Below are 22,187 nucleotides of genomic sequence, written 5' to 3'. Positions count from 1 at the left end.
TGTCCATAATAAAGCGCTACTCTACCTTCTTAATAGCACCATCAACAAGGCAGGTCCTACAGGCTCTAGTTTTATTGCACCTGGACTACTGTTCAGTCATGTCATCAGGTGCCACAAAGAGGGACTTAGAAATATTCCAATTAGCTCAGAACAGGGCAGCACTGCTGGCCCTTGGATGTACACCCTGAGAGCAAACAATAATATGCATGTCAATATCTCCTTGCTCAAAGTGGAGGAGAGATTGACTTCATCACTACTTGTATTTATGAAAGGTATTGACATGTTGAATGCACCGAGCTGTCTGTTTTAAATGACAAGCACACAACTGAGACACCCATGCATACCCCACAAGACATGCCAGTTCTCTTCACAGTCCCCAAGTCCAGAACAGACTATGGGAGGCGCACAGTACTTCATAGAGCCATTACTACATGGAACTCTATTCCACATCAGGTAACTGATGCAAGCAGTAGAATCAGATTTTTTTTAAACATAAAAATATACCTTATGGAACAGTGGGGACTGTGAAGCAACATCAACTTAGGCATAGACACATGCATACACACACGACAACATACACATGGATTTTGTGTTGTAGATATGTGGTAGGGGCCTGAGGGCACACACTTAGTGTGTTGTGAAATCTGTTATGAATGTATTGTGAATGAATGAATGTATTATGAAAATTGTATAACTGCCTTAATTTTGCTGGACCACACCTAATGAGGATCCATAATACATACAAATACTATCTGCACTATCAGAGCAGCTGCTTGGCATCCGACCGTAAGGCGCTACAGAGAGTAGTGCCTACAGCCCAGTACATCACTGGAGCCAAGCTTCCTGCCATTCAGGACCTATATACTAGGCAATGTCAGAGGAAGGCTCAAACAATTGGCAGACTCAAGTCACCCAAGTCATAGACTGTTCTCTCTGCTACCGCACGGCAAGCGGTACCGGATCTCCAAGTCTAGGTCCAAAAGGTTCTTTAACATCTTCTACCCCCCCAAGCCATGAGACTGCTGAACAATTCATTAATTAATCACCCGGGCTATTTGCATTGACATCCCCACCCCAGTTTGTTTTTGCGGTACCCCCTGTATATAGCCTCATTGTTATTTTGTGTTTACTTTTTGTTTTAACTTCATTTAGTAAATATTTTCTCAACTAAATGTTCTTAACTGCATTGTTGGTTAAGGGCTTGTAAGTAAGCATTTCACAGTACACCTGTTGTAAGTAAGCATTTCACGCTACACCTGTTGTATTCGGCATGTGACAAATACAATTTGATTTGAGATTGCCCCATTAACAGATGACTGTTTGCTGAAGAGTTCACTGCTAGGCTATATCAAATACACCTAAAACAATTTCACTAAAGGTGAACTAAGTGAGGAGGAGAATAGTCTGATCTGCCTTGATCACTAAGAGCAATATGCTGCCTTTTATAAATGGTATTTTTAAGCAGTGCTTGACTTGGGATGAAAGAAGTGCAGGAGCTATCTATTTCCATGTTGGTCCATTAGACTATGTTCACCGAAATTCACAAATTACATAATGCTATAGACACCTGATTATTCACTCTTAAGGGTTTATACACATTTTCCATGACATCTGAATGACTTTTAACCGAATTTACATAACAAAAGCGTTATTGCCACTGGAAGGCTGCGGTGTCTGATCCCATGTAGACCTACCATCTTGACAACAGCTCTGCTCTGCTTCGCAAAGCGCAATAAGTATGAATGCCCTGATTTCTGCAGAGGCCATTTCACCGTAAATGCTGAACGGCAAATGCAGATGTCAGATTGACCATTCAGCACCTTTAAGTGATGACAAACTTTACTAATGAAAAGGGCTCTACAATTTGTGTGAATTTCCCTTCGCATGACCTGACATGAAGTTGAGTCAACATCACAAACATCATCTTCAGTTATGTTGCTCAACTACTGTGAGACTAGACTTTTGGGATTCTGGGCAGTAATGACAACCTACTTTTGTGTGTTTCTCGAAGGCATATCACTCTCATATCACAGCTGAGCAAAACATGTGATTTAGGTCATTTTAATCTTTAAGAAAAGACAACATTCCACATTGAGAGTGTGCATTTCCCTTGGCAGCATGACCTGACATAACTCATACATATACATTGCATAGACATCACAAACTCAGCCTGAACACCTTACGGCCAGCTGCTTGGACATATGTAGGACATAAGGACGCCGTACCTTTAGCCTAATTCTCATTTATGAAATCCAGAAATATAATATTTAGACTAATGTATGTATGTCAAACCCTCCCTTACAATTAAGTGAAGTTATTCAACTCATTGATTGAGTTGGAGGTGTGCATGGCCACACAGTCATGGGTGAACAGGGAGTTCAGGAGGGGGCTGAGCCTGCACCCTTGTGGGGCCCCTGTGTGGAGGATCAGCGAAGTGGAGGTGTTTCCTACCTTCACCACCTGGGGGGCGGCCCGTCAGGAAGTCCTGGACCCAGTTGCACAGGGCGGGGTTCAGACCCAGGGCTCAGAGCTTAATGATGAGCTTGGAGGGTACTATGGTGTTGAATGCTGAGCTATAGTCAGTGAACAGCATTCTTACATAGGTATTCCTCTTGTCCAGATGGGATAGGGCAGTGTGCAGTGTGATGGTGATTGCATCTTCTGTGGATCTATTGAGGCGGCAAGCAAATTGAAGTGGGTCTAGTGTGTCAGGTAAGGTAGAGGTGATATAATCCTTAACTAGCCTCTCAAAGCACTTCCTGATGACAGAAGTGAGTGCTACGGGGCGATAGTCATTTACTTCAGTCACCTTTGCTTTCTTGGGTACAGGAACAATGGTGGGCATCTTGAAGCAAGTGGGAACAGCAGACTAGGATAGGGAGAGATTGAATATGTCCGTGAACACTCCAGCCAGCTGGTCTGTGCATGCTCTGAGGATGCGGCGAGGTATGCCGTCTGAGCTGGCAGCTTTGTGAGGTTTAACACGCTTAAATGTCTTACTCAAATCAGCCACGGAGAAGGAGAGCCCACGGTCCTTGATAGCGGGCCGTGTTGTTGGCCCTGTGTTATCCTCAAAGTGGGCGAAGAAGGTGTTTAGCTTGTCCAGAAGCAAGAAGTCGGTGTCCGTGGCTGGTTTTCCCTTTGTAGTCCGTGATTGTCTGTAGACCCTGCCACATATGTCTCGTGTCTGAGCCGTTGACTTGCGACTCCACTTTGTCTCTATACTGACGTTGTGCCTGTTTGATTGCATTGCGGAGGGAATAAATACACTGTTTGTATTCAGCCATATTCCCAGTCACCTTTCCATGGTTAAATGCGGTGCCTCGCGGATTCAGTTTTGCGCAAATGCTGCTAACTATCCACAGTTTCTGGTTAGGGTAGGTTTTAATAGTCACAGTGGGTACAACATTTCCTATACCCTTCCTGATGAACTCAGTCACCATATCCATGTATTCGTTGATGTTATTCTCAGAGGCAACCCAGAACATATCCCAGTCTGTGTGATCAAAACAATTTTGAAGTGTGGATTCCGATTGGTCAGACCACCGTTGAATAGTCCTTAGCACGGGTACTTCCTGTTTGAGTTTCTGCCTATAGGAAGGGAGGAGCAAAATGGAGTTGTGATCAGATTTGCAAAAGAGAGGGCGGGGGAGGGCCTCATAGACATCCCGGAAGTTGGAGTAGTAGTGGTCAAGTGTTTTAGCAGCGTGAGTACGACAGTCAATGTGTAGATAGAACTTCGGTTTTCCTCAAATTTGCTTTGTTAAAATCCCTAGCTACAAGAAATTCGGCCTCAGGATATGTGGTTTCCAGTTTGCATAAAGTCCAGTGAAGTTCTTGAGGGGGAATATACACGGCTTGAGGGGGAATATACACGGCTGTGACTACAACCAAAGATAATTATTTTGGGAGGTAATACGGTCGACATTTGTTTGTGAGGTATTCTAGGTCGAGTTTCTGTATGTTATCACAATCACACCACGAGTGGTTAATCATGAATAGTATTGGGGCACTTCCTGATGCCAAGAGTGTGCAAAGCTATCATCAAAGCAAAGGGTGGCTACTTTGAAGAATCTCAAATATAAAATATATTTTTGATTTGTTTAACACTTTTTTGGGTACTACATGATTCCATATGCGTTATTTCATAGTTTTGATGTCTTCACTATTATTATACAATGTAGAAAATAGTCCAAATAAAGAAAAACCCTTGAATGAGTAGGTGTGTCAACTTTTGACTGGTACTGTATATACATACAATATTTAATTTGGATAAAAAAACGAAATAATTTGGACATTTTGAATCTAAAAACAGTTTTAAGTCAAACTCGTTAAGGCCAAGTTGCGACAGTGTGTTGAGCCTGTGGATCCAGAAAGATTCCCATTGAAGAAGTTTCCTCTCAATGTCCCCTCCCCTGCGTGACATCTTGACCAATTCTATTCCAATGTATCTCAAAGAACTAATAGGATGTCCAGCTTGTACAAAATGAACAGCAAACAGAATTTTTTGTCTCACAAGTCGGTATATTGCTGCGGTGCTCACTGATCCGGGTCTTTAGGCTTCTACAGGTTTTCCCTATGTAAGACAGACCGCAAGAACATTTCAATATGTAAACATTGGTTGACATGCAGGTAATCAGTCTTTTGATCTTACATCTTCATCCTGTGCAGGGGTGGGTAAATTAGTCACATTTGTACTTGAAACTGCACTGAGCACATTGGCCACATTTGTAATTACCCTCCGGAACCTTGTCCAAGAAGTTTCCCTTTTCTCTGGTGGATAATCAAATTTGACCACAATGTCTTTCACGTTTGGGGGTCTTTTAAAGACCATACTTGAGTGATATTTAAAGATGGGTTTCAATTGTGGGCCACTATCAAGAATGTACCAGTGCTTCCTGATAATGTCTTTAAATGCCTTCCCCAATGGTGAGTATTGGGTGAAGAGTGGGGGACATGTTCTGCGTTTTCTTTAACTTTTGGAAGAAGGCGTTCCAACTGTGTTAGCCCTTCAAAACGATCATTGGTATCTTTTGCCCAATTGTCTTTGTACCCCCTTTCCTTAAACCTTTGTGTGGGGTACATGGTCTGTTTCTGGTAAGAAGCATCAGAGTTGCATACTCTTCTGGTGCGGCTGAATTGATTTACAGGGAGACTTTTAATAATTAGACGTGGAGGAAAGCTCACCTCTGAGGAAGGTGTTCCTGTCCGTAGGTTTCCTATTGAGGAGGGGTCATCTACTGCGCCATCTACTGGTCGCGTCGGGGACAAGTTGTTGACAACTGTAATATTAGCCCATCCCTTTTTCTAACCTTAACCTAATTTTCCTAACCTGTTATGTACACAAACCATCTGTGCCGTCGACAAATCATGATTATCACCACACCGGAATGTTTGTTTATTTTTCACACACTATTACTTAACCAAATTATTCCGACAACGTGTCTTGTCAGAACAAGATTGGAAAACCATGAATAAAACAGTGGTTTTCTATTATTATTCTATCACTGGAACTACCATTCCAGTGTTTTACTTGCTATATTGTATTTACTTTGCCACCATGGCCTTTTTTGCCTTTACCTCCCTTCTCACCTCATTTGCTCACATTGTATATAGACTTGTTTATACTGTATTATTGACTGTATGTTTGTTTTACTCCATGTGTAACTCTGTGTCGTTGTATCTGTCGAACTGCTTTGCTTTATCTTGGCCAGGTCGCAATTGTAAATGAGAACTTGTTCTCAACTTGCCTACCTGGTTAAATAAAGGTAAAATAAATAAAATAAATAAAAAATTATCATATAACGTTGATCAGCGCTACACTTCGGATATAAAAAGAATGTCATGCGCGTAGTGGAGCACTGACGAGTGAAGAAAGCGCGGAAACAGTCAAGAGGACAGGATGATTGGCTGCCAACAACACAGTTAAGATACACCCTACCAGTTAGTTAGCAACTAGCAAGCTAACCCCCCTCCCAAATTGATTGAGACAATCCTATGTCAAAAATGGAGGAATACAAAGAGAATATTCAAGACAGGGGTGGCAATGTGAAATTGTCCTCTAAACCGGAGGAAGATGACAAGGTTAGTAGATACTGCTAGCTAGCTTGCAAGATTGGAGTAGAAATAGAATCCAGGGATATGTTAAACTAGCTAGGAAGCTACAGTACCTACTTATGTGACTAACATTGACGGTACATTCCTTCCTATATGTCAAAGTCTTGCAGCAGAGTCAGAGTTTGTAGTAACATCGGTGAACCCGTCCCTCAAGCATCTCCTACTCACGAGGACTTCAGTGATCCTGTTTACAAAGACATTGCTCTTGCAAATGGACATATCAACCGCATGAACAAGGATGAGCTTCGTGCCAAACTGGCAGAATTGAAGCTTGACACAAGGTATGTAGGAACACTTGTTTCAGTTGCTAAGGAATTGTGCTGTATGTAATCAAATACCACTTTACAATACTGCAATTAGTGTAGTGTTTCAGCAGGAGATGGCTACAATCATAATCCATTGGAGACCAGGGGCGTAATCATTAGTCCAAACTAAATCGAGATTTTTTATATTTGACAAATTCAGGTTGGTCCCTCCCCATTCTGTTTGCTCCTGTTTTTAAGAAACGTTTTGCAACAGAACCAGCTTCATGAATATGCCCCAGGATCTCTGTGTTAGGAAATCCCAGAGCTGCTAGACATGCCACTGAAGTTCCATTCCACTGAATGTCAAATTAACCCAATTTGTGTGTGTAGTGGTGTGAAGGATGTGCTGAAGAAGCGGTTGAAGAACTACTACAAGAAACAGAAGCTGTCGCTGACGCAGTCTGTAACAGCGGGTGAAGCCACGGATACCTACTACGACTACATCTGCGTGGTGGACTTTGAAGCAACGTGTGAACAGGACAACCCCGCTGACTTCACTCATGAAATCATTGAGTTCCCAGTGGTTCTGCTCAACACGCACACTTTAGAGATTGTGAGTGGGAATGGAGGGGACATTGTTAGAAGCAATGCATTGTTAGGCTTGTGTGTACAATCATACAGGTCATAGATGTATAGACTTTTGATTTAACTTTAGTTGTTGATGCAAATAATACACAAATGTTTTGGTATCATGATTGACACTGGTTTTACTTGTAGGAAGACACCTTTCAGGAATATGTCAGACCAGAAGTCAACACACAGCTGTCAGAGTTCTGTGTAAAGTTGACAGGAATAACACAGGTGAGACACCAGGCATAGACATTGACTGAACTATTTTGAAGGACTTGAATTGTATGATTCAAAATACTTCACACAATGTAATGTTCATATAAGAGTTTGTAATTGCTTTTTTTTTGGCCAGAAAATGGTGGATGAAGCTGACACGTTCCCTGATGTCCTTGAGCGGGTTGTGCTTTGGCTTCAGGAGAAAGAGCTTGGCACAAAATACAAATACACTCTTCTTACAGACGGGTACGTCAGTGTGGGCAGAGGGTACTAACACTGCTTTGGTGTATTAATGATAACGCTAGCAAGATATTAAGTGTTCTCATTAGTATATAACTGTGCTTTTGTTATTTCCACAGATCTTGGGACATGAGCAAGTTCATGAACACCCAGTGCCGTTTAAATCGTCTCAGATTTCCACAGTTTGCAAAGAAGTGGATCAACATCAAAAAATTATACGGGAACTTCTATAAGGTTTATTTTTTTTGTATGATATGAAATTAGCTGAAATCTCTAAATGTAGAAGAATGTAAGACATTCCTTAGATACACTATGTTGAGTAGAATCTTCCCTTTTCCACAGGTCCCTCTCACCCAGACCAAGCTGAGTTGCATGCTTGAGAAGCTGGGACTAAAATACGAGGGCCGCCCTCACTCTGGCCTGGATGACTCACGCAATATCGCCCACATTGCAATGCGCATGCTGCAAGACGGCTGCCAACTGCGCATCAACGAGCGCATGCACGAAGGACAGCTGCGGGCTGTGCCCAGCTCTGCCCCTGTGGAAGGAGCCCCACCCCCACATACCCCCCGCAGCAGAGACTAGACCTCGGCTCTGCATCCCCTGGCTCTGAGTCCTGCATTGAGGCCTCCAAGCAGGCATCCCATATCTGTTTTACCCCCATGGCTTTAAAAAAAATCATAGCACTTTTCCCACTCAATCGAAGGGTCTTTTTTTTTTTTTTCTCCAAATTGTGGGACTGTGTGGATAGTCGTTTAATTGGACTAGTAGTGCCACTTACCACAATGTGAATTTTGCTGCTGCCTTTTGACATCCTCTGTAGATTTCTACAGTAGGACTAAGACATATGCTAGGGATTTTCTTTAAAGACTGATTTTTAAATGTGTCTTTCATATTGTCTGCGAACTCTCGAAGGCTGTGTTTAAACAGGCAACCCACTTTTGGTCTTTTGCCACTAATTAACCGTTTGACCAATCAGATCTCTTGCCCATAATTGGGTAAAAGATCAGTGGGCAAAAGAACACATATGGGCTGCTAGTGTAAAGCTGCCAAATTTACTTGACTGTCTGTTAGAGGCCTTCCATGAGTTTATTTTTACAGAGCACACAAGGCTTTTAAAATTGGTTCAAGACAATTGAGGATGTCGGCTTTAAGTTTGGTGTAAGCAATGCATATACTTTTTGATTTACATTATACATTTTTGCACAAGCTCACATGCGAACAATGTCTGAACTATTTAGCTATTGTCTTACATATTTATTAGTAATAAAAGAAATTGTTATTAACTCCAGTAATTATACTGCCTTGTTATTTCTTCCAAGTACAATTATTATTTTTTTAAGCAACTAAAATGTACTTCTATTTTTCTATTAATTTCCTGATACTGGTAATTATATACATGTATATTATTATACTGCTTAACTATTGCCTGTTCTGGTTAGTAGTGGGTGATCATTTTTAGCCTGCTTTCTTCACTTTCTGGGGGCACAGTATAGTTTAAAGGCCTTTGACAGTCCTTGACATGTGTTGTGCTGCTTTTTATAATCGATTTGAACTTGGACTCGATATACAGTGCCAATTGATCGATGGATAACGACAATTGTTATACACACTAGCATAACATTTGCATTAAATCTTTCAATGTACAATTGGTACAACCCCTAACATTTCTAACATGTCTGTGCTTCATTGCATCAGGTTCAAGAGAATTGGTTTTGTACATAACAAAAAGGACTAATCAAATTTCTACCATAAGCGGTAAATCTAGGATTTCTAGTTAAATAAAATACATTTCAACATTCTATACAATATGGTGACGTAATGGTTTTGCTAAACCCGGTGCAGTCGCGTCATAGCCATTAGATGGAGACAAAGCAGATAACGCGCCGAAAGAACACGCACTGTTTCCCATCAAGAGAAAGTGGTACGTGTTTTGTATTTGTCCCAGTGAGTCATGTTTGCACCATGTCAATTTCAATGTCTGCTACTGAAAATAACCTTTTCGCAAGAGAGATTTTTTTATCTTCCGCAATAACATATCTGGTGTTCGATCGAAATAGTATTGCAGAAACTACGTTCTTTATACTCTTGTCTTTTTCTTATAAAATAATTTGATATCCAATCTGACCAGAATTATTATGGAAAAATTAGTTTAATATAGAATAATACATGTAACTTTCTCAACTCAATGGGTGTGGAAAATAGATGTAAAAAAGTGATCTAAATAAAAAGGAAAACACCTCTTGCTCTAGATAAAAGACATATTCCTTTATTTAATCTTATAAATGTTCTTGCCTAGCAATAACAAAACATTGTCATCATGGGCTGTCAATCGAGAACTAAACCAAGTAGGCAAAAAATCTGACGCAGTGTTAATCTAGGCGTTGCTGCTGTTTCACTCCCCCTTGAGCAGTAAGGACTAGTTTGCGAGAGATCACAGGCAGAGAGATGAGCGAGGCACAGGGATGAGACATTGGCCGCTGTTTGATTTCATGCTATTTTTTTGATAATAGGACGCGATTGGATGCCACGATACTAGAGAATGTGCTGGCGAGGCCAGCCCAACCGCCTGTGTTCTAAAATGGATTTGAAATTGCGGTAGGTTTCCCTGTTCATTGTGCGGTCCGCGGCCGTAGATAAAGATGCGTGAAGCACTGCTGGCCAAGTCCAGTATTGATTCGATTGAAAAGCATGATGTTTTCTTGTTCTTGCTCGAAATGGAATTACTGTCGTTTTCTCTGTTGTTTGGATTGTTCATGATAAGAACACTAATCGATGACACAAGGGCACCTAGACCACCATATTGCCAGGATAATTGATGATTCCTCCCAATGAAAACAAGGTGTCCGTCTGCAAAACCATGGGGGACAAGGATAACAATCTCAAAACGGCTAAATTGTGGAGAGATGCTGCTCTCCGTTCTAGGAAGCTGCGAAGCAACCAGCGACAGCTCACACTCTGCTCCCAAAACAGGGAGAAGATAATTCTACCTGAAAATATAAGCGATATAGAGGTACTCAATCTGGGCAATAACTCGCTGCACGAGCTACCAGAAGGATTGGGGGCAACCCTCACAAACCTGCGTAGCCTTGTCCTCCGCAGGAACAAATTTGTCACAGTTCCTTTTGTGGTGTTTGAACTGGGTCCTCTTGTGGAACTGGACATGAGCCACAACTGCTTGGGCCACTTCTCTGAGGACATAGGCCTGCTGAAGGGGCTGAAAAAGCTCTGCATCAGTCACAACAACATCCAGTACCTGCCATCACAGATTGGGGCACTGCATTGTTTAGAGGAGCTGGACATAAGCTTCAATGACATATGTGATTTCCCCAGGTCCTTCTCACAGCTCAAGAGGCTCCGTTCTCTGGATGCTGATCACAACAAGCTGAACCAGTTTCCCCCAGAGATTCTTGCCCTCAGTGACATGGAGGAGCTCGACTGCTCTGGGAATACGTTTGCGTGTCTACCAGAGGACGTCACTAAGCTGCAGTCCATCAAGAACCTGTGGCTCAGCAGCATTCACATCTCCACGTTACCAGACACGTTCTGTCACCTGCACAACCTAGAGAGCCTGATGCTGGACAGTAACAACCTCACAGCTCTGCCTCATTCCTTTGGAAACCTGCAGAGACTTAAAATGGTCAATCTATCCTCTAATGAGCTAGAGGAGTTTCCCCAGGTTATCCTAAACATCACAGGACTAGAAGAGCTTTACCTGAGTAGAAATAAACTGTCTTTTGTTCCAGAGGAGATAGGCCAGCTGCGTAGGCTGGCAAACCTCTGGTTAGACAATAATAACATTACTTATCTGCCCGACTCCATTGTGGAGCTAAATAGATTGGAGGAGCTTGTTTTACAGGGTAACCAAATAGCCATTCTTCCAGATAACTTTGGAAAACTTTCCAAGGTAAACATTTGGAAAGTGAAGGATAACCCCCTCATCCAGCCTCCCTATGAGGTCTGTATGAAGGGGATCCCCTACATCGGTGCTTATCAAAAGGAACTCGCACATTCCCAGCTGGCTGTGAAACCCAGGTTAAAACTGGTCCTGATGGGAATGAAAAACGCTGGGAAAACACAGCTCAGGCAGAGTGTTGTGAGTGAGCAGCAGGATGCCAACTCTGCTCAGGGAAACAAAGGGGTTGATGTGACTAACTGGGTAGCGGACGCCGATCGCAGTCTTACATTTTTAGTGTATGACCTGTCAGGGAAGCCAAACTATGACCTCATCAAACCTTTTTTTCTCTCACCTGGTGCTCTGTACATCCTCGTTGTGAATCTAAAAACATACTCACCCAAGAACTTTTACCCCCACGTGGGCTACTTCCTCCATCTCCTCAATGCCAAAGTGCCCCACGCTGTGGTCTGCATGGTGGGCACGCACACAGACCTGTGTGGAGACATGGAGGTGGAGGGGAAGAACCTTGATATCCACAGACAGATTTCCCTGCAGGAGAAGTGGGACACCCATTGCCTGCGGAGCCTTGCCCACCAGGTGGACCAGGCCCTGGAGCATGGCTACAACGTCCGCACCTCCAGCCCTCACATCCTCTTCTACGGCGTCACAGACAAGAACCTGAGACGGAAGAAAGCCCAGCTGCAGTACATGCTGAACCACAGGCTACAGATCCTGTCCCCTGTCCTGTGTGTCAGCTGCACGGAGAGCCAGAGGAACATCCAGAGGCTGAGGGAGAAGCTCATGTCAGTGGCTGACCATCGCGACATATTCCCCAACCTCCACCGCGTGCTGCCCAAGTCCTGGCAGATGCTGGAGGAGCTGCACTTTAAGCCCCAGGACCTGTGGCTCTCATGGTGGGACTCGGCCCGTTTGGGCCTCCAGGCTGGGCTCACGGAGGACCGCCTGCAGAGTGCCCTGTCCTACCTACACGAGAGTGGGAAGCTACTCTACTTCGAGGACAGCCGGACACTAAAGGAGTATGTCTTTCACAACCTGCCACGCTTCATTGCCATCCTCAACGTCTTCTTCCAGAGGGATGAGTCCACGCTGCTGGAGAGACTACTGTCGGACAGTGAGAAGGGGGACAAGAGGAGGACCAGTGTAGTTATAGATGGGGAGAAGGAAGAGAACCTCAGGGCTACCCATCTACAGCACCAAGTGGAGGGCTTCCTCAGCCACGGCCTCCTGCCTTCTAACATCATCCGGCTGCTCCTGAGACCTCTCATCCAAACCCAGCAGGACCTCCACCTCATCATGGAGCTGCTAGAGAAGATGGGGGTCTGCTACTGCATTAACAAGCCGCGCAGCAAGCCTCTGAACGGGGCCACCGTCTGGTACAAGTTCCCCAGCTATGTCAGCAATGAGGAGCCCCATGCCGAGGCCTGGGTGAACGGCAGCTCAGTGGCTGCTAGTCAGTTCTTCTCTGTGGAGCAGCTGCAGATTGAATACAGCTTCCCCTTTCTCTTCCCTCCTGGACTGTTTGCACGCTACAGTGTGCAGATCAACAGCCATGTGGTTCAGCAGTCAGACGGGAGGCACCAGATCTTTGCCTATCGCGGTAAAGTGCCTGTGGTGGTCAGTTACCAGCCGGCTCGGGGCAGGCTGCAGGCCGAGTCACTGTCCATAGCCAGCCATGCCTCCCTGCCAAATATCTGGACTGCTTGGCAAGCGATAATCCCACTGGTTGAGGAGCTGAATGTCCTTCTGCAGGAGTGGCCCGGGCTCTACTACACTGTTCATGTACTGTGTTCCAAGTGCCTCAAGAGAGGGTCACCCAAACCACACACCTTTCCGGGTAAATATGCTGTCCCTTCTCTTTCTGACCCCCCCACCCCTCAGTTACCAGGGGTTTAGAATCATGGCATTATGGAAATATCTCATGGAAGGGACATCTGATACATTTTATTGGATGAAAGGGAATAATTAAATGCTAATAACGTTTCTTCCTATTATAAATGTCTAAAAACAATCTCTCGAGCTTTGATTGAGAAAGAGAAAACCATAATGCACATTCATGCACTGCCCTTGTTCTATATTCAATAGAAATAGGGGTTATTGCTGTGGGTGAGAAGATTACTCTTTAGGTTGAAGTTCTATCAGTCAGTGGGGATGGAGGCTAAACAAGGTGAGGTGGGTTCCAAGCCCCACCTCAGAGACAGAAATTGGCCTCGTAGCTGTCTGTTCTGGGCCTCCTGCGGAGATGGACAAGTTCTGACATGGCTGTGTAGACTGAGAGTTGCCATGGCAATGCAACTGCCTTTATTTTCTTATAATGTGACTAGAGTACAATAGATCATACAGCATGAGCAAGCCCATAGTCTGCTCTTTGTTATGATATAAATGATGCCATCCTGCCATTCGTAGGTGTGTGTACGCACATATGGCAAAATCAGTAAAGATTTCCCTATTTGTGCTGTCAGTGGGAACATTGTGTACATTGTCTCATTACTATTATGAGAATTTTGCTCTGATATCATCATATTACCTCCTCAGTGTGAATAGAGTACCTACTCCTTTTCCTCCCCCTATGTTATGACAGAAAGTCTGCCTGACTCTGAGATAATCTTTCTAAAATGTCTTTCCATTTTAAATAGGCCTTTTCATGCTGCAGATCTTGTTTGTATCTTGTGCTGAAGCAGTCTAGTGCTGGAGCTATGCGCCAACCAGGATTGTTGAGATCTCGTAATTTAGGTGTGGCCCTGAATTGAGCAGGCACAAGAATGACAGCTGGGTTTCTGCCAGCTGGATGGGTAGCTGTATCCACCCTATTCCCTGGCCTTCGTCTTATTTCTTCCTCATTTTCCCTGTGTCAGCTCCCCACATACTCTCGTTTTCAGGCTCCGCTCCCCTCATCCACCTCGCTGGTCCAGGGAGCGCTTTGGCGGTCTTTGTGGATTAGTTCACGTCTGCGCCGTTGCTGCTTTGAATCATTAGACACGAGGCAGTGCTTTTTCAGGGCTCTTCCACTGGCATGCCTGGGCTTCCGGAGCAACTGTCAGTCTGACTGGTTTGGGAGCCGGGACACAGACCAGCCCCTACTATACTAATACACTGGAGCTTAGCTAGGCACATAAACTGGCTGGTAGATCAAAGTTAGGCAGTTCTCTGGCAGATACCATATATGACATCTAGTCTAACTAGAAGAGGAGACATGGGAGGAAAATACATACAACACATTGTGCTTGTATGCCCTTGTAGTTTGCCACATTTCACAAGTCATAACATATACTGAGTATACAAAACATTAAGAGCACCTGCTCATTCCATGACAGACTGACCAGGTGAATCCAGGTGAAAGCTATGATCCCTTGATGTCACTTGTTAAATCCACTTCAATCGGTGTAGATGAAGGAGAGGAGACAAGTTAAAGATGGATTTTTAAGACAATTGAGACAGTTTATGTATGTGTGCCATTCAGAGGGTGAAGGGGCAAGACAAAAAAATTGTGCCTTTGATGTTACATTCCCCAGCAAGTAAACCAAAAATGTCACTCAAACAGAAGAGGTAATTAACTAAGAGTCACTGACCAACAACCAAACAGGTGGGGTTTTAAAAGGGGTTCTGAAATATACTCATGGGGGTGTCCACTGAAAGTTGACTAGCAACAACATCTGGAACCTAAAAGACACCTACCATGAGCACCCACTAAATTTGCCCAAGAAGAGCAAAATAAAAACCCCACACCAAACTTAAAGACAGGAAGATAAATGATTGTTTGTCTAGCAATAAGAATAGGGAAAGCCAACTAAAGGTTTTAACCCTCAGTCTCTCAAGACAACTGTAGCACTGGGCCAGCCACTCTTAAATTGCACCTGGACCAGCACAGGTGAAACACCTTCCCTCTAACGAGATGACCGACCAGCACAGGTGAACTATAGACTGACTAACGAGGTGACACCAATCAGTGCACCTGACGTGCTAACTTCCAACCTGCAAGTATAAAATGGAAAAACCAAGGCCTGTAACATAGGTGCTGGTTTGTGTCAAGAACTGCAACACTGCTGGGTTTTTCACACTCAACAGTGTCCTGTGTGTATCAAGAATGTTCCACCACCCAAAGGGCATCCAGCCAACTTGACACAACTGTGGGAAGCATTGGAGTCAACATGGACCAGCATCCCTGTGGAACGTTTTCGGTACCTTGTAGAGTCAAAAGGCGTGGACAATTCAATATTAGGAAGGTGTTCCAAATATTTTATATACTCAGAGTAGACAGAGGTTTAGCAAGATGATTGTGAACTGTTTTGGTGTACTAAACACTTGATTTTAATTTTAACTGTGTAGTAAATAGATGGTGTGATGGCTTTGCTCATGTAAATGTACCACATTTCATGGCATGAATCGTTGGAATTTCTGCTAGATAGGAGTTAGTTACTTCACCACAATCTAGTCTTTCTGCTTGGCTAATGAAGTAAGGCTGGATGTGCTATCATACGCTGATAGTTTGGCTTGAGCTGAAAAGAAAACTGTTTCCTTAGTGTCTGGACCAGAGAAAAACAACCCTGCCATTATTTGGAAGGGTCAAAGCATTTCCTCTACTTTGTCGGCAACACATTTTTGCGAGGCAGCAATGTTATGGCATCTGATCTCTCATAAAGTTGAATGTTTATTATTCTACAGTACAACTGCAACTTCCTCTACATTCTCTCTGTGCCCACTTCCATCCACACCAAGGCCTTCTTAGTTTATCATCATAATTTACTTAGAAACTCTGTCAACTGTCAATCTGGATACTTGGGAGACTTTGACCCAGTGAATGGGGTGGGAGAAGGAACAAAGGGAGGTGAATGTTTTGTTGATGGAGTGGGGGGTGTAATGTGTTACAGGTTAGTGATTGGAATTCAAGGAATGGATCTTTAGCACTGTAGCCTACTCCCGACCCTCACCAACTGTAAGCTTCATAATTAGCCTGGCCAATATCTGAACTTGAACAACTGGAAGGGTGGACAGAGCTTCAAATATATGACGTGAATTGATTGTAAATTGGAAAAAGGGTATAGATTGTGTTCAATCCTTACGATGTTGGCATTCATTTAGAATGTTGCCATAAGATTCATCAATGTATCTTAAATGAAGATCCCTCACTGATTCTCCCTTGGTTTTATGAGGGAGTTTGTTTTCATTGAGGTCCTAAGCCCTGGTATAGGTGGTAACCATAAAGATGTCCATTGTAGTATTCTAATTCCTAATTCTATGGTGGTAACATCCTCCCTTGAGTGTTATCCTAGAGAGTTTAATGAGGGATTTATCCTAGATTTGCGTTGCAACAGGATGTGCTCGTCTGTTTGGCAGCTCCCTGAAGCACTTGGAATGCCCCACCCCCACCACTGGTCCCATGGTGTGTGTGTGTCAAGACCAGGTTAAGCAGAAGCAAACAGTGACTCAAGTACTTACTTTTGCAGGTGTCTGGCTCTCAGCTGCACCTGTCTATCGCCACGGACTGTGCCCTGTTAATTGGAGCAACTCAATGGTTGCTGTTAGATTTCTCTCATGCATGCTGTCTGATGATTTCAGTTCCTTTAGAATGTGATGTGTGTCCCTTTGCCCCTGCTTTGTCCCCGTAAAGACATTTAAATTGACTACCTTTTCCACAACCTATTTGTCCTCTGTTTAGCTGCACAGCTTTTTATCTGTTATTATATAGACATATTTCTGGCTGCTGCTGCTTGTTGATTCACTTTTAGGGCTCCTCTCTCTCCATTTGACTGAACATGGCAGGCTCTTGAATACACTCATTCTTCTGTGAAATCTATAGAGAAGACCTCTATTGCAATAACCTTTACTTGCATCTGTTTCCTGCTAAATCTCTGAATCAAAGGCATACATTCCTGTTTCTATTCATGACCTGATCTGCCTCTGTATGGCTGGAAAAAGTCTCAGCTATGCAGATCACTTTTCCACCTACACGATGTAACTTCTCCAACCTTATGGTGTGTGTGTGTGTTAACATATGTTTGTTGTGTAAGCGAGAGAGAGTCTGTGCTTGTGACTGTGAGACTGCATTTGTTAAATGACAGAATGGGGGTTGTGAGTGAGTAGTGGTCCTGTGTAGCTCTGTTGGTAGATCATGGCTCTTGCAATGCTAGGGTTATGGGTTTGATTCCCACAGGGGACCAGTATGAAAATATATGAACTCACTACTTGAAGACACTCTGCTAAATTACTTAATTAAATGTAATTAGTAGTGCTGTTAATTACTTCCACACACATCCAGATTGGTTCATTGCTGATCTGACGGTTAATAACAGTTATCGTGAACTGAAAGGATGTGATAGACTGTTCAAATAGCCCTAGTTTTGGTGGAATTGAGTACAGCATCCATCCATCTGTATGCTGTGTATGTGTGATAAGTTGCATAACGAATATATACACGCAGCAATTTAATTCCACTAAATTATACAAATGAACCCATAGACTGATACGTATGACTGGTTAAATATACATATTTCCATCAATGAATAGGCAAAAAAACATTATTTCTCAATGGGAAAATTGGTCGGTGGAAGTTTTATTTATCGGCTTTTCAAAAAATAAAATAACGGAAACCCTGCTGAGGACATGCCCTGGAGCTTTGCTGGAGGTACGGTATATGTTTCTGAAAAACCGAGCAGATCAAAGTGTGTGTGTGTGTGTGTGTGTGTGTGTGTGTGTGTGTGTGTGCAGGTATCCGAGCTGCCGTCAGTCGACCCTGAGTGGGAGACGTGTGAGAAACCAGAACCTGATCTCTGGCTGGACGCCCACGGTCTGCCCTTTTCCAGTACAATACCACAACCTGCTCACTGCCTGGCCAACTGCTTAGTACTCTGAGAATAGCTGTACAGTAACAGTACAACAAATATATTTGGCCCGCTGGCCTATCAGCTTGACAACCTGTGAACTACTTAGCATAAATGGTGCAATTACATCCCAAGATGTTAACCAACATAGATGCATTTCATTGGCAAACCATGGTGTATTTTCTTACATATCACTGTTGCTTTTCAAAAAAAAGGTGCAACTTCAAAGTAGGGTATGTAAGAGGTTGGTCTTTTGGGTAAAACAACTCTTTTGAAATCATATTTATGTCCTTGTCCTTTTGACTTTGTGGTTACCAGGTTGAAGTATAGCCTACAGTTGAGGGGCAGGGATCCAGGTGAATCCTTGAGCACTTTCCTCTCTTTGACTCACTACCGCTGAGGAAGCCCCTCTAATCCAGTTAGGAGATCTGATAGGATTAGGCCGCTAGTGAGAAGTGTCCTGCAGGTGACTGGCCAAGAAGGCAAAGGTGAGATGGTTAGATAATCACAGAAAACACACTCATAGTCACATAGATACAATCACACGTACACACACAGAAACAAACACAAAAGCCATTTACCCTAAAGCTATTTACATAGTGTAGCCTCACAGCCTCCTCCTCCCACACCTTTAGTGGTATAATAGTTAGACAGTTTTTCCTGTTTAATTGCTGCACTCTTTTGTATTATGAAAGAGATGCGATTGGCTGAAAGACTTGAGGCTGCCTGCCCAGTAACGATGGTATGAAGACAACTCCGTTCACTGGAACATTTGTTTGGACACTATTTTAGTTTAATTCTGACCTGATACCTTTTTTTGTTGAAGTGAATATGAAAACTGGAGTCTTTTTACTGTGGAAGAGCTCGCCGTTTTCTGAGTATGAATAGCGCGGAGTCATACATGCCCCTAGGGCTCCCTGCTTGCTAGTTATTACAGTCTTTGTCTATCCTCTTCCATCTAGGAGCATAGCTCAGTCATACAGTCATCATGTATTGTTTTCTCACCACATGGCAGACATTTTAATTGGGCTTCTTACAGGTTCCGTACATCCCCTGGGGAATATCCTGAAAAAGCTTAGGCCAACTTAAGATAACTTGGTGTGCTTTACACCAGGAGCCATAGAAGACTGTGTCTCATTTTATGGGTGTGTGTTGCCAATGTAACCAAAGGCCTCCAAGAGAAAGTAAGACAAGTCACAACATTTATACCTGTCACAGGAATCACAGAGGAGATGTCAGGATCGGCTAAGTTTTATTGTTTGTAAATTGAGCAAACCACATTTAGAAATCTTGAGGAATATGTAGCTGTCAGTACCAGTAGCTTTATTGATTACATGGATTGGCAATACAGAGAGTATTAATGAGGCAAAAGTTGAAATCCTGTCTGTCAGTCTCTTGCAAGCTCTTGAGCTGGGACTTCCCAGCCGGTTATGACTGTTATGAGTGTTTTACCAATAAAAACATTCTGCTGGTGGAAGTGCTGGGAAATGACACAGCTCAGACACTCTGGCCAAGGACTGATTGCAGGGTCAGGAGGAGACAGACTCCAGGCTGGGGATGGTTGTTGCCACACAGTAACTGCCAAGCACAAGGAACTCTGGCAGAATGAGCCAGAATCTCACAACCAAAGTAAAGCTGTTTTTGGGAAAGTTCCAGGGACTGGAGATCTGAGAGTTCACAGACTAGACTACAAATACACATGAAGTGAAGAGTATTGATTAATACTAACTTGGTATGCTGTTGAAGGGCCTACATTAATGTTTAGTTGTTATATCTAGTGAATCTGGGTCAATCACAACTGTTGAGGCAGAGACATAAAGGTTGCCAAAATAAAGGAAAGGGAAAAGTATACCTAGTCACTTGTACAACCAAATGCATTCAACTGAAATGTGTCTTCCGCATTTAACCAACCCCTCTGAATCACCAAAATAGTGTCTTAATAGGGCGTTGGGCCACCACAAGCCAGAACAGCTTCAATGCACCTTGGTATAGATTCTACAAGTGTCTGGAAGTCTATTGGAGGGATTGGACACCATTATTCCACAATAAATTCCTTCATTCGTTTTTTGTTGTTGATGATGGTGGAAAGCGCTGTCTCAGGCACCGCTCCAGAATCTCCCATGCATTCAAATGGGTTGGGATCTGATCACCGAGACTGTCATGGCATATGTTTGACATTGTTTTCATGCTCATCAAATCATTCAGTGACCACTTGTGCCCTATGGATGCGGGCAATGTCCTTCTATGGGGACGTAGCCAAAATAATGGCCTGCCTAGCATTTTTATACATGACCCTAAGCATGATGGGATGTTAATTGCTTAATTACCTCAGGAACCACACAGGTATAGAAGCAGCTGCTTTCAATATACTTTGTATCCCACATTTACTTGTGTTTCCATTATTTTGGCAGTTACCTGTAGCCATCATATTAGTGGCAGAAAACCAGGGGGAGGTTCTGTATTGATGGAGAGGTTCAGATGTTTTGAGTTTCCTGGCTCGGGGACAAGCCTGGAAGTGAAAAGGATATAGCTCATATTTCCGCTCGTGCTGCTGTGACCTTCTGAGTTGTCTTTCTCTGTGTGTGTTTGTGTATGTCTGTGTGTGACATGAATGAGCTGTTGACATGAAAGAAGATTAGGCCGTTTTGCTTTGTTTTTAACTCTGTAGCCATCATATGGGTAATGTTCTTATGGACATCTCTCAGTAAATATGGTCCTCTGATGACCTTACATAGAGTTAAATAGGGCAGCATAGGTGTACCTACTAAGATTGTCTTCCTGTACAGCTCATGCTGAAATGTTCTTATTTTCTACCTTTAAAGTATATCTCATTGATGCTATAGCTAGGAGCTAAATATCTGGCTGAGAGCCTGAAGAATTATTCCTGTCCTCTCAACCACACACGGACACTGAATGACACTGCTTAGGTAGATGAGATACCAGTGAGCTAAATTAGTTCTGGGAGTTGCTGCAGGATTTGGATGGTTTAGTCTGCTCTAAATGTTGTTTTTCATATTTTCTACTTGTTTTTTTATTTTGCTGTATGAAATCTGCCTGGAGTTGAAAGCAGTAAGCCTGTCTGCTGCATTATCTCTCAGACGTGGCTGAGACGGTGGTCGTGGGGGTGGAATTGGTTCACAGCTTCTATTCTGTAGGACCACAGAGGCAATGATGTCAATGGTCACCTGGGAACCTGACCTCATCACATAAGCAGTACACCAATGGGGTGGGTGGAGACATGATGTCTGAGGTGAAAGAGGTGAATAAAGGATTCTTCTAAAAAAGATTGGCTTACATACATCTCCCAGATGGACAGAAAAGGCTATTTTCTATCTACTATATTGAATACTGTTGTTTTTCTATGGCTGAGTCAGTATATTGTAATACAATCTTTGCATAGACTCTTGAAATGTTTGGCCACAAAAGTCTAGATTTGTTTTTCTTGACTTCTTGACTTAATTTTCTTAACAAATAAGAATACAAAATAATGACTTGACTTAACTTACTTGCTATGTTGCTGTGATTACTGTGTATTCCTCCCAGAACACATCTACAGTACTCAAATCAAATCAAATTTGATTTGTCACATACACATGGTTAGCAGATGTTAATGTGAGTGTAGCGAAATGCTGCTGGGCTGAAAATGGTCTGGAGTGGACTGTTATAGTGTACAGCCAAGAGGCTGGCTAGAGTTTGAAACCACGTGTATAAACACTGGCCTTACAACCACAGCGACACTGCTGCTAGATGCTCGTCCCACCACTGCAGCTACTGAACGCTTGCGTTGTTACCACAGAGGCACTGCCACAGTTTCTAGTCAATAGATTTTTGAGTGAATCCAGCATTCCTTGCAGAGTTATTTTTTTTATTTCACCTTTATTTAACCAGGTAGGCTAGTTGAGAACAAGTTCTCATTTGCAACTGTGACCTGGCCAAGATAAAGCATAGCAGTGTGAGCAGACAACACAGAGTTACACATGGAGTAAACAATTAACAAGTCAATAA

General features: G+C 43.2%; 2 protein-coding genes across 2 annotated transcripts in view; both read left to right on the top strand.

Moving 5' to 3' along the window:
- Positions 1-5,850: 5,850 nt before the first annotated feature.
- LOC112257523 (3'-5' exoribonuclease 1) lies at positions 5,851-8,739 on the top strand. The gene is made up of 7 exons (XM_024431156.2): positions 5,851-6,084; positions 6,220-6,398; positions 6,753-6,975; positions 7,140-7,223; positions 7,345-7,454; positions 7,568-7,682; positions 7,791-8,739. Exons 1-7 carry the CDS (start codon positions 5,998-6,000, stop codon positions 8,031-8,033), a joined length of 1,041 nt encoding a protein of 346 aa, XP_024286924.1. The 5' UTR covers positions 5,851-5,997; the 3' UTR covers positions 8,034-8,739.
- Positions 8,740-9,828: 1,089 nt separating this feature from the next.
- Positions 9,829-22,187, top strand: part of LOC112257522 (malignant fibrous histiocytoma-amplified sequence 1 homolog) — a 37,613-nt gene continuing 25,254 nt past the window's right edge. Inside the window, exon 1 of the mRNA XM_024431153.2 lies at positions 9,829-13,201. Coding sequence (XP_024286921.1) covers positions 10,267-13,201 — 2,935 coding nt within the window. The 5' untranslated portion in view covers positions 9,829-10,266. The remainder of the gene's footprint in view (positions 13,202-22,187) is intronic.

The sequence above is a fragment of the Oncorhynchus tshawytscha genome, linkage group LG09 (genome assembly GCF_018296145.1).
Source record: "Oncorhynchus tshawytscha isolate Ot180627B linkage group LG09, Otsh_v2.0, whole genome shotgun sequence".
Taxonomy (NCBI): domain Eukaryota; kingdom Metazoa; phylum Chordata; class Actinopteri; order Salmoniformes; family Salmonidae; genus Oncorhynchus; species Oncorhynchus tshawytscha.
Note: the sequence above shows the minus strand (reverse complement) of the source record. Positions and strands in the feature narration are given on the sequence as shown.

What these genes read in the sequence shown, in the direction of transcription:
- LOC112257523 (XM_024431156.2), top strand. Translation starts at nt 5,998, where the DNA reads ATGTCAAAAATGGAGGAATACAAAGAGAATATTCAAGACAGGGGTGGC. An exon ending in AGTTGACAGGAATAACACAG is followed by an intron (nt 7,224 to 7,344) that starts GTGAGACACCAG and finishes TTTTTTGGCCAG; the next exon opens with AAAATGGTGGATGAAGCTGA. An exon ending in TACACTCTTCTTACAGACGG is followed by an intron (nt 7,455 to 7,567) that starts GTACGTCAGTGT and finishes TTATTTCCACAG; the next exon opens with ATCTTGGGACATGAGCAAGT.